The sequence below is a fragment of the Stegodyphus dumicola genome, chromosome 10, assembly GCF_044657685.1.
Source record: "Stegodyphus dumicola isolate Sdum_Otavi_A_Nest chromosome 10, ASM4465768v1".
In the NCBI taxonomy this organism is placed as follows: Eukaryota; Metazoa; Arthropoda; class Arachnida; order Araneae; family Eresidae; genus Stegodyphus; species Stegodyphus dumicola.
The window spans coordinates 144,160,261-144,174,011 of NC_140777.1; the positions used below are offsets into that span (position 1 = coordinate 144,160,261).

Sequence of the window (13,751 nt, forward strand, 5' to 3'; positions counted from 1 at the left end):
AAATCTGTAATAAGAAGTAATACTTGTTTTTCTAATAATAATAATAAATAAATAATAAAATAATTAATAAGAAGGCTTAAAGTTTGTGCAAACCCATACACTTTTGTATAAGAATTTATTTTTATATTTCACTGAACATGATCATGGTTAAATTCAAACTTCAAGATTGAAATTACTGTCACAGAAACTTGTGAATCAATAGCTCCTATAACTTTCTCCCGCAATACCCTCATTGTAAGCATTGTTAGTCATTGATTGATTAAGAAAAAATCACTGAGTTAGTATTTGGAGCTAAAAAGCAAACAGGCCATGAATAAAGGACATATTCTGAGGCACATCAGAACTTCAAGAAGAGTTGAACCTAAGGGTCATACCTTTTTATTGACAGCAGGCATTTCTAATGCAAAACAATGAAGGGGCATTTATTTCCTTGCTGTTTCAAGTCTTGAAATTTTCCCAGCAACCTGCTACAATAATATTCTTATTTAGTGATTGTATATTCCAAGATACATTGCCAATAGTGTTGAACTCATACAATCGGATATTTATGTAAAGTACATAAATATGAAAATGTAATTAATAAATTGCATGCATTAAAGCATTACTTTTCATACATATGTGTAAGAGAGAAATGTATGTTATAAAAGTCATCGTAACATATATTGCTCTAAAATGTAATTTATTTCTCCCCTTTTTGCCAGTTTTATTGGTGTGTGTAAGAGATTCTGGCATTTTAGCCTAGTCATCAGTCAGTTAAAAAATGCAATAGTTGAATCATGTAGTATGATATACAACCAAAGGTTAACAGTTAATAAAAATTAATATATTGCATCAGTATGTATACTGATCCAAATTATGCATGCATGAAAGTAGTGAGACTGTTTATGCAGTAAGCAGTGTGCACATGAAAGCTGCACGGCCAGTAGGAAGTAACTTGCAGTACTGCAGCTTTGTGTTTGGAAGATCAGGGTAACATCTCTCCGACATTCAAAATAAGTTTGTACTGTATGCTCTAAATCATGCATTATGCAAAGTTCAAGAGAAATGCAACGTTTGAAACGTTTGAAAAACTGAAATAGTCATAAGGAGTACTTTCTCAGACTATGTGCTTTCGTGTGGTCCTAAGCTTTTTCAGATAGCCGTTAAGCAGTTGAAGGATAAGAGCCATTTTGAAAGGTCTTGCATGTCCAAAATAGATGAAAAAAATGGTTTGAGTGAGAAATTTTGTATATTAGATCATTAATTGACAGTAACTATAATTGTCATTTTATAATTGTAACTATTTTGTAACTTTCTTTTAATTGTGTATGCTAAAAAAGTATTGCCTGGTAAAGCAGTGAGAATTTTTACCAGAAGGGGTCATTGTAACTCACATTTATTTTTAAATTGTGCAAGTTATGTGTAATATTTTATTTCCAGATTTCTTTAGGGGAAATTTGTAATTAATTATATATTCCACATTCATTGAGATATTATATTTTCTTAATAAAAGCAGTCAAAAGAGAATCATTAATATAGTCTTTTATTTGAATGGCAGCTCATAGGGATTGTACATACATTAAAGAGCTAAAACATTATCACCACCTGCATGCTGTGTGAACTTTGTTCAGCAAAACAGCTGCAATTCCCCTTGGCATGGATGCCACAAGTTCTTGTTAGATGACTGGACGCAGGTTGCACCAAATATTTCAACAGCAGTTATGGAAAGTTGAGATATTCTGACATGGTGGTGTTTGAGCTCTGAACTGCCTCTCCCTGATATCCCAAATGAGCTCTATCAGGTTAAGATTCGGCGAGTTAGGTGGCCAGGATATTAATTGGAATTCATCCTTATGCTCCTCGAACCACCTTTAACACAGTTCGAGCCTTGTGACATGGCATTGTCCTGCTGGAAGATTCCATTTCCATTTGGGGAGAGACATTATGTATGGGTTCAACTGACCTGAAGTTATGTTCAGATAGTCCATAGCTTTCATGGTTTGTTCTACCACAACTAAAAGTCTCAAAGCCACCCATGAGAACGTCCCCCAAAGGATAATACTGCCAACCACCAGCCTGTATATTTCCTGCTTATAGGGGAGGGAGCAACTGTTTGCCTGGAAGATGGTATACCTTGACACAACCATCGACACAATGAATGAAAAAACATGATTCATTCAGTCAGGCCACTGTTTTCCACTTATCTATGGTCCAATCTCCATGTGCCCAGAACCACTGTAGGCATAGTTGAAATGACTGACTCTTGGTCAACAGAGGTACGTGACTCCCGTCTGCTGTGCAGCCCCATATCCAATAGTGTCTGTAGTGTCTGCTAAACTGTGTGTTATGAAACATTTGCAGTCAGACTTGCATTGTGTTGGGCTCTCAACTGAGCCACTGTTTGGCACCAGTTTTGCTGTACCAAGCGAGACAGTCTCAGACATCCAGACATTCTTTTTCTTTGTTGATGCATAGATGTCCAACAGCTTGCTGTCTACTGCTGGTTTTGCCACCATTTATTGACTTTACTTAAATACTAACAATGGCAAATCATGAACAACCTACCAGTTGCACAGTTTTAGAGAAACGCGTTCCAAATCTTCTGGCCATTATCACCTGCCCTCTATCGAATTTGCTTAGGTCAGCAGCCTTTCCCATCACTCGCAAAAGTAAGTGCAAGAATGATTCCTTACCTTCTACAGCAGCAGTTAAATACAATTCCCAATTAACCATGTGCCCTCCGCGTCATCCAGGCAAGTTCATTGAAATATGGTCATAATGTTTTGACTTGTCAGTATATACAAATATTGCAATGGCTGATATATTTAATATATAAAATACTTTGTTATAGCTTTTTTCATTATCTAGGGAAACTGGACCTAACTGGGATGAAGATATCAGAAATGATGTTATTGAGGAATGCAGGAACCATGGTGGTGCCCTTCATGTTTATGTTGATAAAAATTCTGCTGAAGGCAATGTCTATGTTAAGTGTCCGAACCTTACTGCTGCTGCAGCATCCGTCAGTGCTTTACATGGAAGATACTTTGCAGGTAATCTTTTGATATTCAGGATCTATTTATCACTACCCCCCCCCCAAAGAAAGGTAGAACCAAATTTTTCATATTTTATACATAAATGATTTTTATGTATTACATTGTCCCACGTAATCCCAGCATTATCCCAAATAGATTAATTTATTTACCATAGATAAAACTTAACAACAGAGTTTACATTTTTTACTGTAAATATTTCGTTTTAAGTAATTTTTTAGAGTTTGGAAAGACGTTTCGTAGGGGGGGGGGAAATAAGGAATTCTTAAATTATGTATAAAGTAGGTTTTGTATGATTTAAGCTTTATATTTTGTACATAATTTACAATTTACTAGTTTGCTAGTTTTTTATAGTGGCTTAATTACCAAGGAAAAGGATAATAAAAAATGGTATACGTAACTCTGATTAAAGTGTGTGCTGTATTTGTGCCATTAATATTAAGCAAAACATAAATTTACTCTTCCATTCATTTATTAAACTGGATATCAATGTTAATTATAATCAGCAATGTATTTAAGATTCATCTGGGACAGTTACCGTAATTTCCGGAAGAAACGCCGCGGCGTTTACGTGTTTAAAACTTAAATTTTCAGCGGGTGCGGCGTTTCTACCTATGTGGCGTTTAGGTGCACTAAAAATAAAATATTTCCTATGATGGTCATTGTACATAGTTTGGATGGCCTTGTCATTGTGCATAGACTGGTGCTGTTCCCACACAAAAGACCAGTTGCTTTTTGCGAACGTTATTTTGTTTACATTCTTTCCCTTGAACGGACCTACATGCCTTATTCACCCTAAACGAGATCTCAGAACAATAACATTCTTCCCCCTTTCAAATCAACATTCTCATCAGTTCGAATAGTCTCTCTCCTGTTCCATTCGATGAATCTTCCAGGACCCATCCTCTCCCCACTCCTGCCTTTTCTGCAATTTTTTTCAAAGGCGGACACGATTCCACCTGCCTCGCAGTAACGAACTCTGACGTATTTCCCCTTCAGCATGAATGGATCCCATCAGTTTGGGTACAAGTACTTGTTGGATAGTTTTTAAGTAAGAAGGGAACGGAAGATTTTTGAAAATGTCCCTAAATGGCACAGAAGCTATACTGCTGGTTTTAAGCTTAATGTAATTTCACGTGCTGAACAAATTGGAAATCGAGCAGCAGCTCGAGAGTTTGAAGTGGACGACAGATGTGTTCAACCTTGGAGAACTGAAAAAGAACTTCTTAAAAATATGCCACAACAGAAACGAGCCAAAAGAAGTGGTACTGTAAGGTGGCCAAATCTAGAGGACGACCTTGCAAACTGGATAAAGGAGCAACGAGGAAAGGGAATGGCAATTTCGACTGTAAAAATTCGCTTACAAGCAAAATTTATAGCAAAACGAATGAACATAAATGATTTCAAAGGAGGTGTAGCAGATTTATGAAAAGAAAAAATATTTCTGTGCGTACTAGAACAACAGTCGGGCAACAATTACCAATGGACTGGCAGTATAAAAAGTCATCTTTTCTAAAACATGTGACAGCTATTATTGACAAAAAAAAAAAAAACTTCTTCGGTCGCAGATAATAAATATGGATGAAACGCCGTTAGCTTTCGACTCTCCTGCAAACAGAACTGTTGATGAAACTGGTGCAAAAACTGTATCTATGTTTATGACGGGGCATGAAAGAACGTCATTTACATGTGTGTTAGCTTGTGCCGCAAACGGTGACAAGCTAAAGCCGATGATCATTTTTAAACGAAAAACTATTCCGAAGGGAGATGGTATGTCATATATCAGGACTTAGGTTGAGTTTTTGCATCTATACGGCCCACGACGATGTCACGCGCAATTTAATCTATTGCGGCGTTTCTGTGTAATTTTAATTTTTTTCCCCGCCATTTTTCTCGAGTGCGGCGTTTACGCTGATGCGGCCTTTCTTCCAGAAATTACGGTACCTTTCCTTTTGTTTAAATGTAGGAAAGTATCTCACAGCTATGTCATATCAACTAAAGGCTTAAGTAATTTTTTTTTGGGGGGGGAGGAAATAACAATTAATTTAATATTAGCAGATCCCATTTTATGGTGATTTTGATTTCTGTAATGCTTTGCTGTTGCAATACTAGTAATTTGTTTTTTGTAGATGAGCATTTAGTAAAAAATTATCAACGAACTGTAGTTACAGTTTATGTAAACCATGTATCAGAATTCTGAAATTCAAGCATAATGCCTTCAATAAAGTAAAAAATTATATATATATATACATATAATAACTTTTAAGATTTTAGACTAGTAGATCATGCGCTACTTATAAATTACCACATTCTATTTTTTGATTATATTTTTATTAACTTTCAGGACGTGTGATTGTTGCTGCGTATGTGCCGGTCATAAATTATCACATGTTGTTTCCTGATTCTGCAAATGCAGTAACAGCTCTTTGAAGAAGAAAAAAATGAAGCCTGTGTTATCAAACTTTCATTAGCATATGGCATTTTGTAGTCCATGTGCAGTTGTAAATGTCATTTGAATGTATTGTCATTTGAAATAAAAGATATATAAATTTACTTCTAAAATGTTTTCTGAATTCAAATCATGTTAATATAATCTAACTATTGTATGAAATAGTGTACATATATCATAGCATAAGTGCATAAGATTCTGTATTGAAAATTATCAGATATATATGTTAAGAATTTTTTTAGTTGTAATAAATGGAAATGTATTATAAGTAATATATTATAAATTCCACAATTTGAAAGATTTTCCTTTTGATATAAATATTAATGTGTGTGTATTTCTTCTTAGGCTAAAAGAAAAATGTTCTTCCTACATTAAATTGTAAATTAAAAATGCTGAATATTGATTTGAAGAACAAGTTTGTAAAAAAATTATGTAAGCTATTAATATGACGGTACGTCAGAACCCCCCCCCCCCGGAAAAAAAAAACATACAGTCAAAAGTTGTTAATTCGGACACCCATTATTCGGAATGATCTGTAATCCGAACCTCAAAACTAAAAACTTTCTGCGCATGCGCCGCGTTGACACATGCGCATAGGCGTTTACGCGTGCACGTAAGATCTTTTACGACTGCGCATATGAGTGTGCGCAAGTGCAGAATACGTTTTCGCGTGTGTGTTTTATGTATAATGGATGTATAAGCTAAAATTATCTAATTATCTATTTCAGTTAATGTTGATGATTGCGTTGTTCCTTAATTTTCGAATTGGATCCGGCTTATTATTTTTTGCAGACTGTAAGAGCAATTTTATAAAAGTAAGCTTAAACTTTCGATTATATCAAATAGAATTTCCGATATATATTTGTTAATATGTAAAGGATCTAAAGCGAAAGTATGTTTTGAAATCCGAAATCTGTTTATCAATTTCACGCTGCTCGGCGGGGGGAACGCCGCGGCGGGCGCATAATGAATTGGAAGTTGAGCTGTCAGCACTATCCTTATCTTCAGCGCAGATGTTTTTATTTTATTTGGCTTATAATTCCTTACCAAATGTAGTATTTCATCTCGATATGCTCCGTCTTTGATATGATTTAAAACAAGTTCCTCCTCATTATAATAATTCGCTTCCGATAGCAAAGAAAAGTGACAGGGGTTATTGAAAACGAAAAAATTTCGATTGACAAATTAGTCGGTGTTCTCAACACGGCAATTATAGGACTTGAACAGCGCAACTTTGTAACTGAACAAGGAATTATGTCTGTTTAATAGAATTAAAGAGAAAGTATTATCACATGAAACGAAGCAAAACTTAAACAACTTACATTGAAAGAAATGTTTAATAAAGTAAACAAATAAATATTAAGCTTTTTCTTTTTGCAAATTTTGATACCCTTTAGATCATAATTGTTCTTTATTTCATAAATTACGGTTTCATACTTTTAATTTTAGAATTTCTGCATGCCATCTTACGAGATTTAAACTGATGATCTATAATCTGGAAAAATCGATAATCCGGAATCGCCGAAGTCCCGACGAGTCCGGATTAACGACTTTTGACTGTACTTACTGAAGATAATTAAGCCAAATTTTAATTAGATTTCATTCTTCTATTTATTTTAATATTGTAAATTTTATTAAATTAAATTGAAATTAAATATACATAAATAATCACATACTGTAGAATATTTTGTCTTTACTATTCTTAGTTTTTATCATTTTGAGGAAAAAGATAAGCTGTGTTCATTAAGTATTTAGGTGCAAATTTAATCAACCTGAATAGATAAATAATAGATGAAAATGACCTTCCGATGATTGGATGCAGAATACTGGTAATTCTAATGGTTTGATTTCTAACAGAATTGGCTAGCAATACTTTTGAGGTTTTTATGTGTATATAACATAAATACAATAGAAGATTCACAGAGCTTAAGTGGATTTTCATTGTATTTCTCATATTACTTCAAATTTTAACCACACTTTTTATTCATCTTTTTAAGATATAAAGTGGAGTATGGCTTAAATTCAAAGATATTTTTAATTATTTTCTCTAATTTTAAAATCCTTCTGCAGCTGAAATTTGAAGTAATAGTATTTTTTTACTTCCTTGTGCAAAGTACCTTTACTTGTAATCACGAAAAATTCCGGGGACCATATTTCAACAAAAATATCCATTTCGACCACTACCAAATGCAGTTTAACAATGTTTTTGCGTGATATCTGTACATAAGGACAGAACTCTTTTTCCCCGTACAAATTATAAAACTGATTTAAAATAGATTAAGAAGAGATTTTTTCATGGTGTTTGCACGTATGTATCTCACATAACTTGAAAAGGAATAGCCTCAGAACGTTGAAATTTTGTGTGTGGGACTGCTATAACATTTAGATGTGCACCTCCCTTTTTGGTTGCAATCGGCCACACCGAAAGTGTATACATGTGTGTGTGTAAGATATAAGAAAATACGATTACTGCTTAAAAATAATTTGCAACCTCAAAATTAACAATTCTAGATTTGATGCTCTCCCCCCCCCTTAATTCGAGATTCTTCCATGTTATGTACCAACCTAAGATTAACCAATCATAGCTTGTCTCTACAATTACATCAAACTTAGTATAAATACTCTTGGCACAAAAAAATATATCGTTCTCCTAGCTTCCACCATGTCAACATCCATGTTTTGCTTCCCTATCCCAAAGGCCTACGTTATTTCTTTAAAAAACCAATGTACGTAGTAATTTATCCTGTTTAATTATGATTGAATAAGAGTCTGCAAAATTAGTTGGGTATATGTGAAAATAAAGCTTGATGATTTATCGAAATCCAATTCATTATCTTCATCTGTCTGCCTTAACCATAAGCCATGACTGCTACCGAAAACTGTTAAGAATTCAAGCTCAGGTGGTTTTTTTTTTTTTTTAAATATATATATGCTGGTAAATTGTGCATTTTTTGCTTTAAAAATGCTTGAATTATGTTGTTCTTATCTTCTGTTTAAGGTTTTTATGCATTTAATTAATCTGCATGTAACAGTTGTAGAATTATCAACATTTTAAAGGTTAAGTGCGGCTAAGCATAATTTTTGGTTTAAAAATGCTTGAATTATTTTGTTCTTATCTTCTGATTAAGGTTTTTATACCTTTAATTAATCTGCATGCAATAGTTATAAAATTATCAACAATTTAAAGGTTGTTTAAGTGCAGCTAAGCATAATTTTTGGTGCCATAGCAGCCATATTTGTTTACAATTGAAACTTAGCAGAATAGTGAAAGTCTTTTTTGCACCTTTAGTGATTTAGTGGAACCAATAGGAAACTTTTAGTTTTGTGCACCGAAAAAATTTGCCTGCTGGTTGTGTTGCGCAGGAACTGTAATTGTAAAATTTTTTAAAAATTATTTTAATTGTATTTGTCGTTTTATTTTTTTTTTTTTTTTCTCTATATCTTTCAATTTTTAATGAAGGTATTTTGATTTTTTATGTATTTTGCCTTGCCGCAAAGTGAGAGCTGACTAAATGAATGAGAAATATATCCCTAATGAAATTCAAGGAAATAAGTGTTTTATATTAGATAGCAAATCGACTGTGAAAAACTGATCGGCTGTGAAAAACTGTTTTTTATTTAATTTCTTTCATACATCATTTTATATTTATTATAGTATTTGAATAGAACATGTGGTAGCAATTAGATAATTCTTCAGATGGTATAATTTTTGTGCATTCTGAGTTATAAAATGAATGAAATGTAATGCTGTTAAAAGGTTATCACATTTAGCGATGGTCCGTGCTAGACGAGACTTTTCTGAGAAATAAGATTTCTGGTAGCACTGGTTTAAACAGGATTCCTAGGAAAAAGAGCCCCCTTGGAAATGAAGTCCCGGGTATGTGGGATTTTTTTAAACCTTACCAAAAATATTTCGGCTGCAGCTCTGTCCTGCATAGAGATCAACCAATCAGACAAAACTTCTGCTTCTGAAGGATCACGTGATCCTAATCTGAGCAATAATTGATTACTGTTTGGTGTTTAAGTCTTTGTAATAAGTGAAAATGGTAACCTAGCTACGTGGGTTTCCTGGAAATGTGCGGGCTTTGAGAATTGTCTCTTTCGACGCCAAGTCCCTCGTAGCCGCTAGCTCGTAGGTTTATGCACTATAGATGAAGTAGATTTAATTCAATTCAATAAGTTTAAATAAAAGAGAGGAAATAAAGTGTATAATTTAATATTCCATACAAAGAAGTCGTGGTGTACATATCAGATTTTTTGTTATATTTTAGGAAGAAATACTATTATTTTATATAACGAAATAAAGATCAAAATTGTAAAGAAGATATTTTCTAGACTTTCTAAACATTTGTTATAAAGCTTGTTTTCCCCCTACTCAAATTACTCAGTTACCCAATTCTGTTATTTTGAATCCCCCTTTTTTTAAAATATATTTAAAACTTAATGTTCTTATATGATAGTTAGCTGGGATTTGTTATCTCAAAATATAGTCATATCGTTTAAAATGACAACTCCCCCCCCCAAAAAAATTAGTGTTAACCACATTTTGTAACAGCTAAACATATTTCAAATGCTCATTTTTAATCATCAATAAAATATTATCAAGATATCATAGTAACTAATCACATAATACATTTATTCTCATAATAAGGTCTACATTTTAGTAAAGTATCTCTTCCGGTTTGTAATTTAATAAGCATGCACTTTATAGCATGCTTAATAGTTTTATAACAATAAGTGTAGTTTTTCAAATATGATCACATAGAAGTATGCTGTTAGTCCTAGGAGCAATAAACCAGGGGGGAATTCCTCCATGGGGTGGAATTTGATAGTTTCAGGGATAGAATGCAGAATTAATATTTAGTTTATCCTATGAATAAATATTACTTTTATTCCAAGTTTTGGTATTTATCAACATTGTTACATTTTTTGTTGTTTATAAAACACAAAGAAATCATCTGAGCAAAAAATTATATATATACTTTTATCTATTAATCTAGATAAAAGTATATATATAATTTTTTGGTGTTGGAAAGCGGGGGGGGGGGGTTAATGATATTTTAGCAGTGTTGACAGAGGATTGAGTGGCAAAAAAAGTTGAGAACCCCTGCAATAGAAGAAGAGAGAACAGACCTGTTGAGAAAGCAATACACCACTTTTTTTAAAAAAACATACAAACATTCACTTAAATATACAAGCATTTATAGTGCTTTTACATCTTTTGTGTCGAACAAACTTCTAGAAAATGTCTTTGCAACTGTATATCACCGATTCATATACATTTCATAAGAATTAGGATTGTTAAGTTTGTTATTGTATTGACAGAAGCAGGGTAGTTATTATCAATGATCCTACCCAGACATATATATATATGTAAGATATAACAAAATATGATGGCTGCTTTAAAAATAACTGGCAACCTCAAAATTAACTATTCTAAATTTGGTGCTCTCCCCCTAAATTCATCTGTTCTCCCAAATTCGAGATCCTTCTATGTTATACAGCAATCTCAAATTAACCAATCTTGTAGCTTGTCTCTACAATTGCATCTACTTTGGCATAAATACCATGAGTGAATTAATTATGTCATTCCTTTCCTTAGCTTCTGCCAAGCCAACATATCCATGCTGTTTTGCTTCCCCATCTAAAATGCCTATGTCCTATTTTTTAAATTGGTGTACATAGATTTACTATAATTCATTAAGATTGGATAAATATCTACTAAGATGATTTTATATGCATGAAAATAAAGCCTGGGACTTCTTCAAAATTCATTTTGTGTTGGCATCATCTTCCTGTCCAATTTTGCATATGCATTAGATTTTATTTTTGATGTAGATGAGGTATCGAGTTCAAAATTTTGTAATGCACCTCATTAAAAAAAATGTTGTATTTATGATAGTCGTGATATAGCCTTTTTGAAAAATGGTATTAAGGAATCCAAATAAAATTATTAAGTTGCACTAAGTAGTGCTCTTTTTATAATATCGAAGATTAATAATAAAATTATATGCACTGTCGACTGGCAACATTGTCTATTTATAATGGATAATATGTTTTTACAAGCTGAGGAGTTAAAAATATGACAACTACCTAAACTGCTTATATTACAAACTACAGCCCTTGAGTAAATGTCATATTTTTACAAATGTTATATATTTCTATCTGTTGATGTCTCTTGTAAAATAATTGGAGTTCATATCACGTTTTGAATTTGTCAGTGTGCGAGTTATTTTATTTCATAGTTTTGTTCAATAAAATGTTGATAAATTAAGAATTTTGTAGATCATAAATTATCATTTATAGCAAGATTTAATGGTTTTCGAAAAACTGAAGTATGTTTGATGATAAGTTCACGATCCATTTTCAATAGAAATTAATAGCGCACCAGTCAAATTGTAAGATCTGCAGTCAGATACTGATTTAAAAGAACTTGTCATGAACAAATTTGCAAATTTTACAGTACGTTTTAATTTGGATAAATTCAACAAACTTTAAGGATCCTGCTCAAGAAATGTTGGTTGTTTTGGGATCAACCTGCATATGTGAAGAACACTTTCTGTCATGAAGCTTAATAAAAAGTTTTTGATCAAGCATCCTCAGTGAATTTAAGCAAATTTAAGAATCCCCACTATAAAATTAACACCTGAAATAATATTAAAAAAATACTGAAAATTGTAAAACAGCACCATTTGTCTCATAAAATTGTTGCCTATTAAAAATTTATTTTTATTTTAAAATTTCCTTTCCTTGATAACAATAAGTATCAAAACATTTTTTGATGTGGCTTTTCAAACAAAGCATTTGCCTGGGCCTGCATTAGAGGATCCTATTTAGTCAATTTTTTTATAATGAAGATGTAATAACAATAATAATTCTGTTAAGTGTGACAAAACTGATAAATGTGCAGTACTTTGTACTGTTTTCATCATGTGGATTTCTGATGAGATACTATCTTTTAAGTCTTTTCTTTTCCTTAACAGACATAATTAGAATCCTACCTTTTAAAGTAATCTGGAATGTCCATTGCTTCTTGGTTACTGCTGAAAATATTCCTTGGTATCCACGATATGGAAAACTAAATGCTTATCTTTTAAGTATCTTCAAAATGAGTGAATATACAATTTTTTGTTAGCTCTTATTCATGTACCCATGAAATCATCTCATACATCACTCATGCACCAGTGATATATTATTTAGGGTAATAAGTGAATACTGTTGTTACTTATCAACATTTAATTGGTTATATTAATTTCAACATTCACACTTTATCAAATCTAATCTATGATTAGTCTAATCATTTTAAATGCTCTCCTAAAGTTATCAATCACTATTCTTAATTTGCAATAATAATTAAATTGCATTGTATATGGAATATTTATGATTTTCAGTTTTTATGTTCATGTTCACACACTAAATTCCTAAATAACAAGTATGATAATCTTTTATATAACTAGATATTTAATTATTTCATCCTAACTTAAAATTAATTTCCTTAAAAAAGAATGACACACACATTATGCGATTTTGATTACTAAGCATTTGTCATAATTTTGCATTATACCAAAATATAATTCACTTGGTTATCCTTAAATTAAAAATTCCATTAATATTAGTAAATTTAAGTGTAAAAATGGTGCAGCGCTATTCTTTTACCTCACACTTGTAAAAAATAACCACATATTCAAATATTCAGCTAAAAATAACATGCAATATAATCTAATATTTAATCACAGTTTTTGATACAAATCATAAATTCTGTTCCACCCATTAAGAAGAAATTATGCATGTTTGTTCACCTTGTATTCTTTATTATTATATTCTTTAAAACTAACCTACATAATAAATGCATTGTTTTAAAATGTAGTGCTCCTTTCTTTTACAAGACGTAAACAAGAAAAATAAATTGAGGCTAATTTAAGAGAATATTTTTTTTTATTGATATAAATATATATAATAGATTCTGATCATATACTGCAATATACATAATATACAATACAAATATATTGTAATAATATGGCAACAAAAATAAAGAAATCAATCTAACTTTTGAAAGCCTGTAATCCTGTAATAGCTCTGCCCAAAATCAGTGCATGAATGTCATGGGTACCTAAATGAAAATAAAGTGCTGTTAAAAAATTTAACTGTAAATTAAATTACTATACATAATTTAAATTTCTACTCAAATTCAACAATATAAAAATTTTCTTTTTCTTTTCAATAACTAAAGGAAAAAGTGCAAGCAGGGAATAAAAGAGAACCTGAGTATT

General features: G+C 31.9%; 2 protein-coding genes across 2 annotated transcripts in view; one reads left to right on the top strand and one right to left on the bottom strand.

Moving 5' to 3' along the window:
- LOC118187946 (RNA-binding protein 39-like) overlaps positions 1-5,594 on the top strand; it is a 67,163-nt gene extending 61,569 nt beyond the window's left edge. Inside the window, exons 13-14 of the mRNA XM_035358247.2 lie at positions 2,848-3,032; positions 5,377-5,594. Of these exons, the coding sequence (XP_035214138.1) occupies positions 2,848-3,032; positions 5,377-5,462 (271 nt within the window). The 3' untranslated portion in view covers positions 5,463-5,594. The remainder of the gene's footprint in view (positions 1-2,847; positions 3,033-5,376) is intronic.
- Positions 5,595-13,397: 7,803 nt separating this feature from the next.
- LOC118187944 (glutaryl-CoA dehydrogenase, mitochondrial) overlaps positions 13,398-13,751 on the bottom strand; it is a 67,305-nt gene continuing 66,951 nt past the window's right edge. Inside the window, exon 10 of the mRNA XM_085825634.1 lies at positions 13,398-13,591. Coding sequence (XP_085681760.1) covers positions 13,524-13,591 — 68 coding nt within the window. The 3' untranslated portion in view covers positions 13,398-13,523. The remainder of the gene's footprint in view (positions 13,592-13,751) is intronic.